The sequence below is a fragment of the Sminthopsis crassicaudata genome, chromosome 1 (genome assembly GCF_048593235.1).
Source record: "Sminthopsis crassicaudata isolate SCR6 chromosome 1, ASM4859323v1, whole genome shotgun sequence".
Classification (NCBI taxonomy): domain Eukaryota; kingdom Metazoa; phylum Chordata; class Mammalia; order Dasyuromorphia; family Dasyuridae; genus Sminthopsis; species Sminthopsis crassicaudata.
The window spans coordinates 534,238,623-534,254,096 of record NC_133617.1 but is presented as its reverse complement, the minus strand read 5'-3'; the positions used below and the strand labels follow the sequence as shown (position 1 = coordinate 534,254,096).

Genomic DNA, 15,474 nt, shown 5'->3' with positions numbered 1-15,474 from the left:
TTTAATGAAATATAATAATAGATTAAAATAATGACAAATATAATTAGATGGGGAAGTATAGATACCACCAAGCTTTACACAGATGAAGTTTTGCTCTCTAATAGATGTAATGTATATTGAAAATAATTTTTTAAACAAAGTTGGGCATCAAAAATTAAAATTTCTTTGTGATATAATCTCTAAGAGTATACTTAGTCTATTTCTAATAATCTACATTTAAAATACTACACAACAATGCATGTTTGCATTACCCTTTTATTTCATAACCAGAAACAATACAATTCCATAGGGTAAATCATTAATAAATAATGGTTGTTTAATCATTAAACATAAAACCCCACCTCTCTTTGGCATCTGACAGTATTCTATTTCTTGTCAAACTAATGACGGTATAGATATATAGTTTATCTTGGAGATTATTCTTTAATGCAATAAGTTTAGAAAGGTGCAATTTACTTGAAAATGTACAAAAGCTGAAAATATTTCCAGCAAAACAACTCTGATCAAATCAGCAGGATGTAAGCAAACTATTTCAAAGCTCTTTACTGTAGCTAACTACAGCAGAGGTATAATAAAAATGAGTGAAAAACATTCCTAGTGTTTTATAGCACATGCTCAACTCCGGAGCTTACTACTCAGTCTGGTTAAAAAATGGCTGCAATTGCACCAGGAATGAGCACTTCATCAATTAAAATATGTCCCTATTTCATAAACAAGATTCCTAACCATGAAATCATTCACCAGCCTTCCAAAATAAAATGTTAAATGCTGCCAGAAATGCCACTTCAGTGATAAATTGCACCTTTAAGAGACTGCCCCCCTCCCGCAAAAAAAAAAATAAAATAAAATAAAATAGGAACTTTTACCAAAAAAAAAGGTTAAGTTACATCCATTTTCAAAATATATTCAAGCCCAGTTTGAATAGTATTTGTTATTAATGTTTGGACATTATTTCTTCAGCCACAAAATTGAACCAGTGCATTTGACATAAATTATTAGCTAATCCAGGATTGACCCATTAAGACTGCAGAAGCATTTTATGCCTTCAAACTAATCTTATAAGCTAGGTTTTCAATAAAAATGTCTGTGCTATGCACAGCTAAAACTGAAATTATTTTAATGCCATGCTGAAATATATCACTTCAATATTAATTTAAATATTCAGTATTAGAAATCATGACTTCATTTCTAAAAGTTTCACTCTTTGAAGAATCAGATGCAGTCAGTATCATAACTATAATCCACAATCAAAACCAAAAACAAACAAAAAAAAAAAAAAAAAAAACCAAATCTTGTACCTCATAATGTTTCAGGTGAATTTCAATTCTGAATTTAGAAGTAAAAAAAAAAAAAAGTATTCAACTTTTGAAACTTCATACCGTAAACTTCCTAGAGAAGTCTACCCTCATAAATGGTAAAATAAATATCTTGTATCTCAAATTTAATTTTATTAAGATATACTTTAAAGAAATATTTTACAACAATAGGGAAGATCAATAAATTTCCAAGAGGAAATTTCTAAAAGTTGTTCAATAACATTATTGAAGCAAGTGAACAAAGATTTTCTTGTCCATCTGAAATGTTATTTTTTTCCAGTGCAAAATCAGTTATAAAACATTAAACTGAATTTTTAAAAATTAAAAAATGGTCCAATACAGCAATATTCAGGTTCTCAATTTCAAAAACATATCATTACCATACATATATCTATATATCATAATAAAATACAGAAAGAAATTAAGAAGTAACTGAGTACTTATCTGATATAAATTTCCAGTATGTCATACCAAGTTAACAACAACTAAGCAGATTCCATCTCCAAGCTGCATGTCAAATCATCATAAAGACTTTATGTTCATCTATTGAAGTCTGTTTTTGCTACCTAATAGTTATGCCTACCAATTAAAGTCATTCTGATTTTCCTGGAGATCATTTGTTCTAGAATAACTTTCCTCCCAAACACCTGTAAATTTTGCTTCCATATTCAAAATTTTATTCAAATTTTGTTGTTGTTATAGTTGTTGTTGTTGTTTCAAGAACACTTAGCTGATTAACCTCCTATGATGCTGGAGATTCATTTCTAGGATTTTTGCAGCCAAGTGAAACCAACTCAGAATTGGCTTACCCTCCCATAAAAGCAATTCATGTGTTGTTCCTAGCAAACATACGGTCCCCTCGGAGGGTCAGATGCTGAAGTTGATACTGCAGTACTTCAGTGTCGGCAGGTTCCTTGATGTTCATTTTATCTAGATTGAGGTAGTCCAGTGACTTTGAATGAGCCCTTTTACCTTTGAGAAGACAGAGAGGTAAAGGGCCATGAAGAGCCTTGTAAGGTTCAAAAGGTAAAGCCTTAGTGCACTTATCTCCTGAGCTGGGCATTCGTCTTCGCCTCCTTCCATTAACAGCAGGAATTTCATATGGCTGGTAGTACCTACTTCTGGTTTTGTATAAACGAGAGGAACGTGCAAGTCCTGTTTCAAGTTGTTTGGAGCGCAAGGTAGGCATGGATTCCCCCTTATTCTCTTCACTTCCTGAGCACTTCTGGGCTAACTTTAAGAGCTCCTCACCAGTTGTGAAGCCAACCAAGTAGTTAGAATCCATATGAAGGATCTGATAACCTGACACGGTCCGTCTCATTGGTGAGCAGGGAGTGCTAGAGCACCGAGGCTTTTCTGTTTCAGCTTTTCCTGGGGAACTCACCTCTGACACGGGTAAAGGAAGGGCAGATAGGGTAGTTCTGGAGTCTCCATTAATGTCTACTTCCATTTTAAGTACCAGCCTGCACACCCCTATAAATAAAACAGACACAGATTAGAAAATAAAGCATTGGAAATTTTTAGCTAAGCTGGATCATTTTGGGAGGCTTACGAAACCTGAAATAACACTTGACAGAAACACAGTCAATATTCTTGTGACAGATTTCATCCTTCATTTTGTAAAATATCTCAGATCAGCTATAAAGTTGCTACTACATTTCTGCCTTAAAGAACTTATCAAGTGAAACTAAGTTCTGAAGTGCTTCCAAAATATTTAGTTCTGAAATACAACAATGAAGAAAATATATCTTTTTACCAATTCACAGAAAGTAAAGTTCTTAGTGCAGCATTCAGGAAATTATTAGTAACAGTTAACATTTCTACCACTCACTACTAAAAATAGCTAACATTTATATAAAACTATGTGCCAAACACTGTACTAAATGCTTTTAATTATTGTCCCCTTTGATCCTCACAACAACCTTGGGAAGCAGGTGCTATTATTCCCCTCATTTTACAGATGAAGATATTGATGCAAATAGAGGTAAAGTGATTTGTTCAGGATCACACAGACTGAATCCGAATTCCAGGACTGGTGTTCTATTCACTCTATTACCTAACTTTCCCAAACTAACACATAACCAAAATTTGAGAAAGGTATCAAACTGCATTCCTTGAAAACAAGCAATTTTAGATTCTCAAGAACCTGATTTTTTAAAAAGTGTTTTATGGTGCTCTGTCTTAACAGCACAACTATTTCTGGAGGTAAAAAAACCTCACCATCCCTTCAGATTAAAAACTTTTTTTTTTTTTTAAATAAAGAGAAAACAGTTAAGCATAAACAAAATGACCACATCTAAACATGTATGAACAACATATTGCCCAAAAAGCCCCTCTCTCCTCTGTTGTAAGAAGAAAGAAATGTTCTATTATGGTCTCCTGAACCATCACTGGTTTTTTCAATTACTTAGAATTCAGCTTTCTTTTTATACATCTGTTTAAAATACAGATCCAGCTACTGACATCAATCATCATTTCCAGTTATTTATTTGGCAAGAGTAGTCCATCCATGTCCAAAAATGATCTGAGGCAGATAATTTCTAATTGTGCTTATGAGGAGAAAAATAATTAATTACCATCTTTTTAATCTTTAAATTTAGTTCTACAACACTTAATCCCTTCCCTAAACCACAAAAACACATAAATCTACAAAGCTCCTTTTTCTATACCCTCAATGAGTTATGCAAATACTTTTGCATTTTAATATTATGTTAAAGCATTTATTATATATTTTTTTGCAAATAATAAACTGACAGTACACATAATAAATATGTTCTTGAATTACTGAAGTTCATTGTAGAAAATGATACTTGAGCTACATCAAGGTAGAAATGAAAAGGGAAAGACTGGAAAATGAACAAAAATCCTAAATAAAGTATCTTATGTGAGAGACAGAAAGAAGGCCAGTTTGCTTGATTCAAAGAGTGCTGGAGGGTAAGTAGTGTCTAATGTGCCCAGAAAGACAGGCTGAAAACAGGTTGTTCAGGCTTTTAAAAGACAAACAGAGGAATTTCTATTTTAACCTAGAGGAGCTGGCAGAATAGGGAAATCACAAGGTCAGATCTGAGCTTAAGAAATATTTCTTAAGCAGTGGTGTGTAAGATGGACTGAGATACTTGAGATAAAGTGACCAATTAGGGAATTGTTAACAATATAACATAAAAGATGATGTTAAAGATAACATAAAAGATGATGAAGGGCTAAACTAAAGTGATAGTTTTATGACTGGAGAGGAAAAAGTCACATGTGAGAAATGGATATGTAGGGATGAGGGAAAGGAGTTCAAGATAGTGCTGAGATTATAAATCTGACACACTAGAGTAATTATAGTACCTTCAACAGAAATAGGGAAGCTTTGAAGAGGGGAAGGCTTAGAGGAAGGATAATGAGTTCAGTTTTAAACATGCTGAGTTCAAAATGGAACTTGAAAATAGCTAATAAGCAACTGGTGATGCAGGACTGCAGCTTAGGAGGAAGATGAACTGGAGACACAAACAGAACCAAGAATCATCTGCAGAGAGATTATAATTAAACTGATTGTGTGGCTGATGAGATTGCCAAGGGAAAGACTTCAGACAGAGAAAGGGTCTAATACAAACCTTGTTGAACAGCCACAGTTTGAAGTATGATATGGATGAACCAGCAAATGAGACTGAGGAGCAATCAGAAAACAGAATAACCAAGAGAATTATTTCACAAAAAAAAAAAAAAAAAAAAAAAAAAAAAAAAAAGCCAAACAAACAAAAACTAGAAAGCAAGACTATATAGGAGAGGACTGTGCAAAATCATTAAATTTAGGGAAGGATTGGGACTGAAAAGAGATCATAAGGTTTGGCAACTAAGAGATCACTAGCAACTTTTGAGAGAGTACTTACAGTTAAGTAATGAGGCCAAAAACCAGAGCGCAAAAGGTTGGGAAGAAAGTGGAGCCAGCCTTTTCTCTTTAAAAAAAAAAAATAATAATAACTTTTATTTTCAAAATATATTCAAAGATAGTTTTCAACAATCACCCTTGCAAAATCTTGTGTTCCAGTTTTTGCTCCCTTCCTTCCTCCTTACTCCTTCCTTTACACAGCAAGTAATCCAATATAGATTAAACATGTGCAACTCTTCTAAATATATTTCTATAATTATTATGCTATATGAGAAAAATCAGATCAAAAAGCAAGAATAGAAAGAAAACAAAAAGCAAGCAATAAAAACAAAAAGGGTGAAAATACTATGTTGTGATCTATATTAAGTCCCCACAGTCCTTCCTCTGGATGCAGATGGGCTCTATCACAAGAGACAGCTTTTTTAAGGATCTGGCTGAGAAGGGGCAGAGAAGGTTAGGATGATGGTTTAAAGAGATTATAGGTCTTGCTAAGGACTTTTAAAGATAGGAGAAACTTGGACTTGTTTAAAAGTAGGAAAGGAATCAGCTAACCGAAGTAATTCAAGAAGGAAGGAATGTTTGAAAGATGAAATCTGCTAGAAAAGATGAGAGGGAAAAGAAATCAAGTACGCTGCAGAGGGTTTGGTCTTGTCAAAGACTGAGAGGAGGAAGGGAAAAGTAGGAGATGATATGAAGGGACTTTAAGACAAAGGAAATGAGAAAAAAAAAGTCTTCAAATGCAACCCCCCAAGATAGTGAATGCTTGTCAACTGTACCTTTTCTAACACTTTATCACTAAATTCTATTATTTCACATATCAAACCAAATCCTATGGAAACATCAAATGACATGATATCATTATCTACTTATCACTATTCTTCAATTAGAATTTGAGACTAACATTTACAGCTTTAATTTTCTCTGATCTTCAACATTCAACTATCCTTCTAGGAATCATGGGTTCATGGATTCAGGACTGCAAACACTTTAGAGAAGAGGACATTAAGCCTACCTAGGTGAACTGCTTTTTGCCTTTGTTAAATCATTTTACCTCAATGGGTCTCATTTCCCTCATTTGTAGAATAAGAGCATCTTCCAAATATAATCCTCTATCCATTATTCTATACTATAGCAATTTGTGAAGTACAAATTTACCACAGAAACTTCATCTAGGGGAATTACCAAACAAATTATGGTACACAAATAAATATATTATGCTGAAAGAAATATGATATTCAGAGAAACCTAGGGATATTTGTGTGAAGTCAGCATAACCAGGAGAACAATTTACACAATGATCACAATAATGTAAAGGAAAACAACTCTAAAAGACTTTGGAAATCTGATCAATGACCAGCTATGACTGGTCTGATGATGATGAAGATTGATGATAAAACAGACTTCCCACCTCTTTGTAGAGAGGTAGCAGATTTGAGGTTCAGACTTTATAATTTATTTTTGCTTGACAGTACATATTTCCTAAAGGGAGGGTGAAAAAGTGATAATGCCCATAAAAGAAGTGGAGCATCAATGCAACAGTTTCTAAAACAAATAGAAGGGATATCAGAAAGAGACACAGGCAAGCAAGGAAGTTCGGTTACTGCCATATTAAACAATATAGTGTTTAAAAAAGCAAAGTATATAACAGAAATTTAGTTTCATATACAATCCCTTTTCATTCCTACATACTGAAATAATATAAGTAATTAAAAATAAATAAAAAGAAACTTGTGCTTTTAGATATTCTGAAGAATTGTTTCATAAATTTCTCAACTATGTTCAATAATTTCCTCATTAATCTTTTTCCTAAATAAGAATATCAAATACACTAAATTCCTATATCAATAATCCAAATTAGGAAGTAAAGATGATCAGAATTCTTCTTTTATACAGTTTTTTATTTATTTATAGGAGGGAAAACAATAGGCATCAGGTTAATACAAATTTATATCAATTTTCTACTATTATTGTATTTAAAATCTGATACAATTATAACTAGTATTTATAAAAAATAACTTCTGACCAAAATTGACTGTCATCTGAACAAGAGATTCAAATAACATACTGAATAATTTTAGCATGTTCTATGATATATTAATTTGTTGAAAATTTATATTTACTGTGTATGATAATTCCCAGTTACCCAGATTCTCAGTGAACCAGAATGTACCATTTACCCACATTCTGAATATAATCACACTTATTTGGTCCTCCCTCAGTTTTTAAAATACACATTTTGGCACAATTTTGAAGATAATGAATGTGTTATCCTCATTTTGTAGAGGAAGAAACAGAGGCAAAAGTGATTTGTCCAAGATCACACAGTGTATATATGGTGTACCTTAAGCCTCAAATTCATGTCTTCTAACTCTAACTCTAGCATTACTATTGAGGGTAAACAAAACTCTATGCCAATATTTTTTTTAAAGCAGCATCCACCTGTTTCTAATAGTATTTTACTGATACACCACTGATATAGTATGGATAATATAAAATGCTGGTATATGAACTTGAAGATGCCTGGTTCTATTGAATCCATTAATTATCACCAAAGTTTTATGAACTAAAACACATTAGAAAATGATATTTTCCTTGTCCTCATCCAGGGAAGAATTTCATTGAAACTGTTCTTGCTAAATTGCAAATCTATTAAAAGATCATAAATTCAGACCTTGCCCATTCAGAATTTCAAGATTTAGACAATGTAAAATGTTATTTTATCTTTACATTTTCTATAAAGGAATTTGATTTAAAAGCTTCCCTGACCCGATTTTGGGAAAACAAAATTCTAACTATAATTCTTTGTCCTTTTAGGCAAATTCCTTAACAGTTTTTACTGGCAACATTTTGTAGCCTGAAGTCTCTGCATATAACTGAATGTCTTTATTCTGAATATTTTTGCTGTTAATTTCTGTACATAGTCTATAATTTAACAGTCCTGCTTGTGTCTCAGCTAAAGCCCTATCTTCTACAAGAAATATTTTCAGATTCCCCTTAATTCTTATGCTTTCCCTCTGTTAATGATCTCCAAATTATCCTTTACATAGCTTGGTTATACATAATTGTCTTCATGATATCTTTTCCATTAGATTGTGAGCTCTTTGGAACCAAGAGCTTTGTTTGTATCCCTAGTGTTTAGCACAATGTCTAGCACATAACAAATATTTAATGAATATTGACTGACAGAATGATATTTTGGCTGAAAGATCAAAAATTATTAATAACAAGAAGCTGATATTTCTAGTCATATGAAAAGATGCTCCAAATCACTATTGATCAGAAACATGCAAATTAAGACAATTATGAGATACCACTACACACCTGTCAGACTGGCTAAGATGACAGGAAAAGATAATGATGAATATTGGAGGGGATGTGGGAAAACCCAGACACTAATACATTGCTGGTGGAGTTGTGAAAGAATCCAGCCATTCTGGAGAGCAATTTGGAACTATGCTCAAAAAGTTATCAAACTGTGCATACTCTTTGATCCAGCATTGCTGCTATTGGGCTTATATCCCAAAGAAATACTAAAGAGCGGAAAGGGACCTGTATGTGCCAAAATGTTTGTGGCAGCTCTTTTCATAGTGGCTAGAAATTGGAAGATGAATGGATGCCCATCAATTGGAGAATGACTGAATAAATTGTGGTAAATGAATATTATGGAATATTATTGCTCTGTAAGAAATAACCAACAGGATGATTTCAGAGAGATCTGGACTTATATAAACTGATGCTAAGTGAAATGAGCAGAACCAGAAGATCATTATACACGGTCACAATAAGACTATACAATGATCAATTCTGATGGACGTGGCTCTCTTCAACAATGAGATAATTCAGACCAATTCCAATTGTTCATAATGAAGAGAGCTATCTACACCCAGAGAGAGGACGTGGGAAGTGAATGTGGACCACAACATAGCATTTTCACTCTTTATGTTGTTGTTTGCTTGCAGTTTTGTTTTCCTTCTCAGGTTTGTTTGTTTTTTTCTAGATCGGATTTTTCTTGTGCAACAAGATAACTGTATGGATATGTATGCATATATTGGATTTAACATATATTTTAACATGTAATGGAATACCTGACATCTAGGGGAGGGTATGGAAGGAAGAAAGGGAAAATTTGGAAAAGAAAATTTTGCAAGGGTCAGTATTGAAAAATTACCCAACCCTATGTTTTATAAATAAAAAGCTATAATAATAAATAAATAAATAAGATCAATAAAAAAATAACAAGAAGTTGAAAAAGATAAGTAGGAAGACAGTTAAAAAAAAAAAAAAAAAAAAACAACCTAGCTACCATAAATAAGTTTTTAGGCCTGAATAAACTATATCCCAAGGTTTTCAAAATAAAAACAGTTTATGAACATGAAAGGTCAAGGAGAATGAGAGGGGTGACTGAGGACTAAAGAAAGAGGAATTCAATTTAAGAGATTTTCATTTTCATTTCATCATTTTCAAAGGGAAATGATGACTGATAAGAGGTAATGTGATTTTATCAAGAATAAATCACTCCAGGCTATTCTAATTTCCGCTTTTTGACAGATTTACTAAACTGGTAGATCAGGGGAATACTGTAGACAATATAAAATGCTTTTCTGAAATCTCACATTAAGTATCTCATTTTATTCATGAAAATAAGATGGAGAGGCATGGGCTATATGGCCAATTAGGGAGATTCAGAACTGGTTATAAGATCAGATCCAATGTCAACCCAAAGGTTTTTCTAGTGAAGTGTCCCAGAACTCTATAGTTGGCCTTGTGTTATTTATTTACTATTTTATCAATGACTTGGGATGAAAGCATAAATGTCATGCTTATCAAAAGTGCAAATAACACAAAGCTAAAAGGAAAAGAGACAATCAGCATCCAGGAATACTTCTACTGTCTACAACATAGTACTAAATAGATGATTACACAATTTTATGAATACAATAAATTAGAGATAAGTTGAAATTAAAAAGAGAAAAACATAAAGTCTAAAATGTATGTTCAAAAAATCAGTCTTATAAGTACAAAATGGGAAGACGGGGGCATATTTAGACAATAGTTCCTATGGAAAGGACCAGGGAGTTTTAGTAAACTATTATATGTATATTATGAGTCAAATGTAATATATAAATCAACATTGTAACATGATAGTCAAAAGGGAAAAAAATAAATGTGATTCATTCTACATTAAAAGTAACATGTCCACAATGGGAAAGATCATTATCCTATTCTGTCTCTGTTGGAACACATATAGTGTTTTAGGTTCAACTAGGTACCATGTTTTAGGAAGAACATGGATATAATTCAGAAGATGACAATTAGGATGGAATTTATGGAAAATAAGAGACTGAACTGAGGAATGAAGCTTTAGAGGAATGTGGCAAATATCTCAAAGTACCTGAAAATATTACATAAAAGACATTAGAACAACAACAGGTAGAAGCTGATGAAAGAAGGATTCCGTTTTAACAAAGGCAATCTTTGTAACTATTAATACTTTTAGTTACTTTTAGTTACTTTGTAACTATTAATACTTGAAAATAATAGGCTGCTAGGAAAGTTGTGTCTCCTACTCATCCCTCCTCCTGTTTCCCTAAGAAATTTCTAAGACTGAATGCTCTTTGCATGAATGATTTAGAGGTCTGCCCTATTCGATATAAGTTTGACTAGAAAGATATTTCATTTCAGGCTAATTCACCCCAATTAGTAAATTTCTATTGTAGAAAAAAAGAATTTAATTAAAAAAGGCAAGTCAAGAGACATGACTTACAGGCTATTGAAGACAGTTCTCATATGACCATGATTCTGAGTTCAACTGATTAAGATGCATTCTCTTCAAATTAAAACTAGTTTTAATCTTTTAAACTTCTCAAATAACTTCTTAAGAACTGAAGTACATACAATAAAAGCAAATTTTAACTCAACTGGACATTTTTCACATTCATAATGAAATTTCAAGTTGAACTATTTTACCATATTATTTATATACTTGCATATTCTGGTTTCCATTTTAAAAGTCCTAAGTGGAACTGAGAAGAAAAGTAAAATTTAAAAATTAGTAGTTTTTGAGTAATGGCTACGGTGTTAGGTGTGAAATAAAGAAGTATAAAATTCAATTTATACTTTCAAGGAAGTAAAAATCTACTTGAGGAAACAAAACAAATACACAATAAGTTAAATATAAATAGAAAACTTAAATAACAGTTCACTACAATAACACATGTCAAAAGGCAATACATAATTAACTACAAATTGAATGGTTTAAACAATGAATGTTTGGGAGTGCAAGGGAGGAAGAGATTACTTCAGGATGATGTGGGTATTTATGGAGAAAAGTTTATGGAGAAATAGATTTTAAGCTGGGTAGAACTCAAGTAGGTATAATGGGGGAGAGCACCCAGGGCAAAGGCAATGAATGCAAAAGTAAAAAAAAAAAAAAAAAAGGAGAAAAACACAAGGAGTTGGGGGGAAATAAATCAGTTTGAATGAAATGTTTCATGTAGAAGAGTAAATGGAAATTATATTGAAAATTTAAGCAGACATGAATATGAAGGGCCTTGAATGTCAAGTTAAACAATCCAAGGGGCAGCTAGGTGGCACAGTCGATAGAGCATCAGCCCTGAATTCAGGAGGACTGGAGTTCAAATCTGGTCTCAGACACTTGACTCTTCTTAGCTGTGTGACCCTGGGCAAGTCACTTAACCCCAGCCTCAGAAAAAAAAAAAAAAGAAAGAAAGAAAAAAGAAATCCAGACTATGTCTAATTGTCATAAGGAACTACCAAAGATTTTATGGACAGGAAAGAGACATGATAAGAATGGTTTAAAATTTGAGGAAGATTAACCTGGTAGCAACATGTAGTCTGAACTAGAGTAAAAGATAATGTAAACAGAGAACCCAGTTAAGAATACATTAAAACTCATAAAGGCATAAATCAATAAGGTACTTATGGTAGAGAAATGAAAAAAAATTCTATAGGACTTGATAACTTCATTGAGATGAGAGCAATAGACAAAGATGTCTCTACTGTTCTGAGTCAAGTCCACCTAAGGACATTTAAATGGAAATACCCATCTGACACTGATTTGATTGAGTTCCTTCTAAGAGAGAAGAATAGATGATACACAATGGACCTGAGAAATGAAGCGTGAATTTGGAACACTTGTTCTTGCTTTTTCTCCAGTGATTTCTCTGTGACAAAGATTCAGACCATTACAACTATTCTGGCACAGTACGGTAGGCAACTGCCATTAGCTTTGGCTTCCACTCAGAAACAAGATGCCAATCACATCGTCAGGATCCTTTTATATCTTCTGTACTGTCACTGCATTAAATGGACACTGAACTAAGTCCCAAATCAAAGAGGAGAAAAATTAAACAAAATATCGGGCTGGATTACCTTTGGAAAATTCAGAGTTCCTTTAATGGTTCCAAACTTCTCCCTGATATAAATGCCACTATTTTAATACCAATGGTAGTAGGATGTGGCTGCAAGTTATAGAGAACAACAGATTCTGAAGAATTAGGAGTGATGTTATGAGTAAATAGTGTGGCACATGCTACTTGTAAGCAGGCTTTAACAATTACCAAGTAGAGAATGCTAAAGAGCTCCATAGTAAGGATGTTGTCAAAAAATCTGTGCTCACAAACAAAAATTAGCTTGTCAGGAATAAAAAGAATAGTGATCAATGTACAGAATGAACCACATGTACCTTAAGGCCATCCTTAATGAGAGCATCAGTAGAGAAAGGACATATTTTTGCAAATATTATTCTGTAAGAGTCCACATCTTTATCACACAGTTGATTACAAGATATAGAAAATACAAGATTCTGCTGTGCTTATTATTTGTTAACTATGAAAGAAAATTTGAGCAAAATGTTGCCTTAGAGGCCCTCTTCCAACAAGAGGTATGCATTTATCACATATGCATGAGTGGCTCCTTATTACTTGCAAAGCATCCGTCAAATCCAAAATCTTCTTTCTACTGATCCAACCAATATTTCAGCTCAGGCCCTCACCGGTTCTTGTCTAGAATATCTCATTGGCCTCAAATCTCTCAGCTCTTTAATACATTCTCCACACTTCTGGCAAAGTGATTTTTTTTTTTTTGGGCTTAAGTTTAGAACTGACTTTGTCATTCATCCTTCTAAATAAACTCCAGTGTCTCCCTCAAGGATCAATAAACATATCTGATTAGCTTTAAATGGTCTTCCTAACCTAGACACAAACCTATCTTTACAGCTTCACAGGACATTATTTCCTTCTAGCATCCTTTATGCAATCTAACAAAATTGGTCTTTACTTTGTTCCTCTTATCCAGCACTCTAACACTGTGCCTTTGTACTAGCCATTTCCTGTGACCTGAATATATATCTTTCCCTACCTCCATTTTAGAACATCCTTCTCTTCCCTTTATATGAAGCTCAAGCATCTTCTTCTACATGAAGACTTTTCTGGTCCCCCAAGTGTCATATGTACTCTGTGTGTACTCAGATATGTCATTGTTGTCTTGCCCATTAGAATAAAAGATCCTTGGGAATATGAAAGTGACCTTTGCGCTAATAATTTGGCAATCTGGTTGCTCACAAAGCAGTTGATTGGGGAGAGAGAGAATGAGAGTGAAATAGCATTAGCAGTAATAGGTTTGCTCTTTCCTATTAAAAAAAAAATATATATATATATATATATATGTATATGTGTATATATATACACACACATATATACATACACATATATATACACATATACATATATACATACACATATATATACACATATACATACATACATACATTATATATATTTCTTTTGTGGGATGTTCTTGGAGGCTCACCATGTCAAGGGCCTTACGATTCTTTTCTCAAAGACTGTATTTGTAATGTAAAGGCATAAAGTTTCTTTGTAATTTTAGTGATCCCTCCAGTATGCCAATCTCCCTTCTTCCTAATACCATCCATACCTTCAGAGTGATTTCCTTATGCAACAACTACTCTAAGTTCAAAGTACTTCATGAGCCCACAATCCTAAAAGTACATCTCCAGCACTCCCAAAGAGAAGTAAATTAGATTTACTCCAGTCAATCCTCACACAATTAATTCAAAGCAAAGGCATTTAAAGAAATAGCATTACAAAAAAGAATTTCCTCTCTAAAAGCCCTGGGTGTACTTTCCTCAATTACATGCAAAAAGAAATAGTATGCCTATTTAGCAATAACAAAATCAAGAAGGAAATATTAGAATTTCATTTAAAATAACAATATTGCATGGGAGGGGAGTCAGTTCACCAAAAAACAAACAAACAAACAAAAAACCCTCAAACAAACAAAAATATAAGGCATTCTTTAAAAAAATAAAATTTAATTGCAGAATAGTCACTGAACATTAATGTGGGTCATAGCAATGTGAGAAAAATGATGATGCTATTTAAATTAACTGGCATAAACAAAAGTTTTCAGTCTTAAAAGAAATGATGAAAAAATATAGTAATGAAGGTAGACTAAACAGACCTCAAACTACATTACAAAGTCCTCCTCATCAAAACTATTTGGTATTAATTTTAAAAGAGAAAAGATCTATAAAACAGAATAAACAAGAGTAGTAAAAATAAGAAAGCTCAATAATCCAGTATTTAACAAATTTACAAACTTAGAAAAATTCTTTACTTGAACAAAAACTGTGAGAAAAATTTATCAGAAATTTGTCAGAAATTAACTTTAGACCAATAGCTTACATCACATATCACAAGTTCAAAATGCATAAACCAACTACATATAAAAGATCACACCACTTAAAAAGTAGAAGAGGACCCAAATTACGTACTTTTCACAGCTGCCAAAAGTGTCAAAGAAAATATCAGAAAAGATAAAACATATAATTTTAATTACACAAAATTTAAAAATTCTTACACCTAAGATTTAAAAAAGTAAAACACTAATGGGAAAGGCATATTTGTATAAAATATTTCTGATATCCAATATATATGTATAAATGACACAAATATACTAAGATCAAGAACTATTCTCTATTTCACAAGTTGTCAAAGAACAAGTTTTCAAAAAAAAAATTACAAAGTATTCACAACTAAATATGCTCCAAATCATGAATAATAAAAGAAATACAAACCAAAACAATTCAGAACAAACAATAACAAATTGGCAAAGCTGACACAGAAATAGTTAATATTGGAGATACTTCAAAAAGACAATTACTAATATAATATTAGTAAAGCTAGGAAACATCCCAAGTGGTCTGGAAAATAATTTAGAATGAGGTTAAGAAAACAGCAAAAA

General features: G+C 32.6%; 1 protein-coding gene across 5 annotated transcripts in view; it reads right to left on the bottom strand.

Annotated features, from left to right (window-relative positions):
- Positions 1 to 241: 241 nt before the first annotated feature.
- MACIR (macrophage immunometabolism regulator) overlaps positions 242 to 15,474 on the bottom strand; it is a 45,518-nt gene continuing 30,285 nt past the window's right edge. For 3 of the 5 annotated variants that reach the window (XM_074281914.1, XM_074281918.1, XM_074281916.1), the window contains one exon: positions 242 to 2,789. In XM_074281914.1, the coding sequence (XP_074138015.1) occupies positions 2,143 to 2,766 (624 nt within the window). In that variant the 5' untranslated portion in view covers positions 2,767 to 2,789 and the 3' untranslated portion in view covers positions 242 to 2,142. Of the gene's footprint in view, positions 2,790 to 5,191; positions 5,258 to 15,474 lie in introns of all 5 variants that reach the window. The other 2 variants (XM_074281915.1, XM_074281917.1) reach the window with 1 other exon arrangement.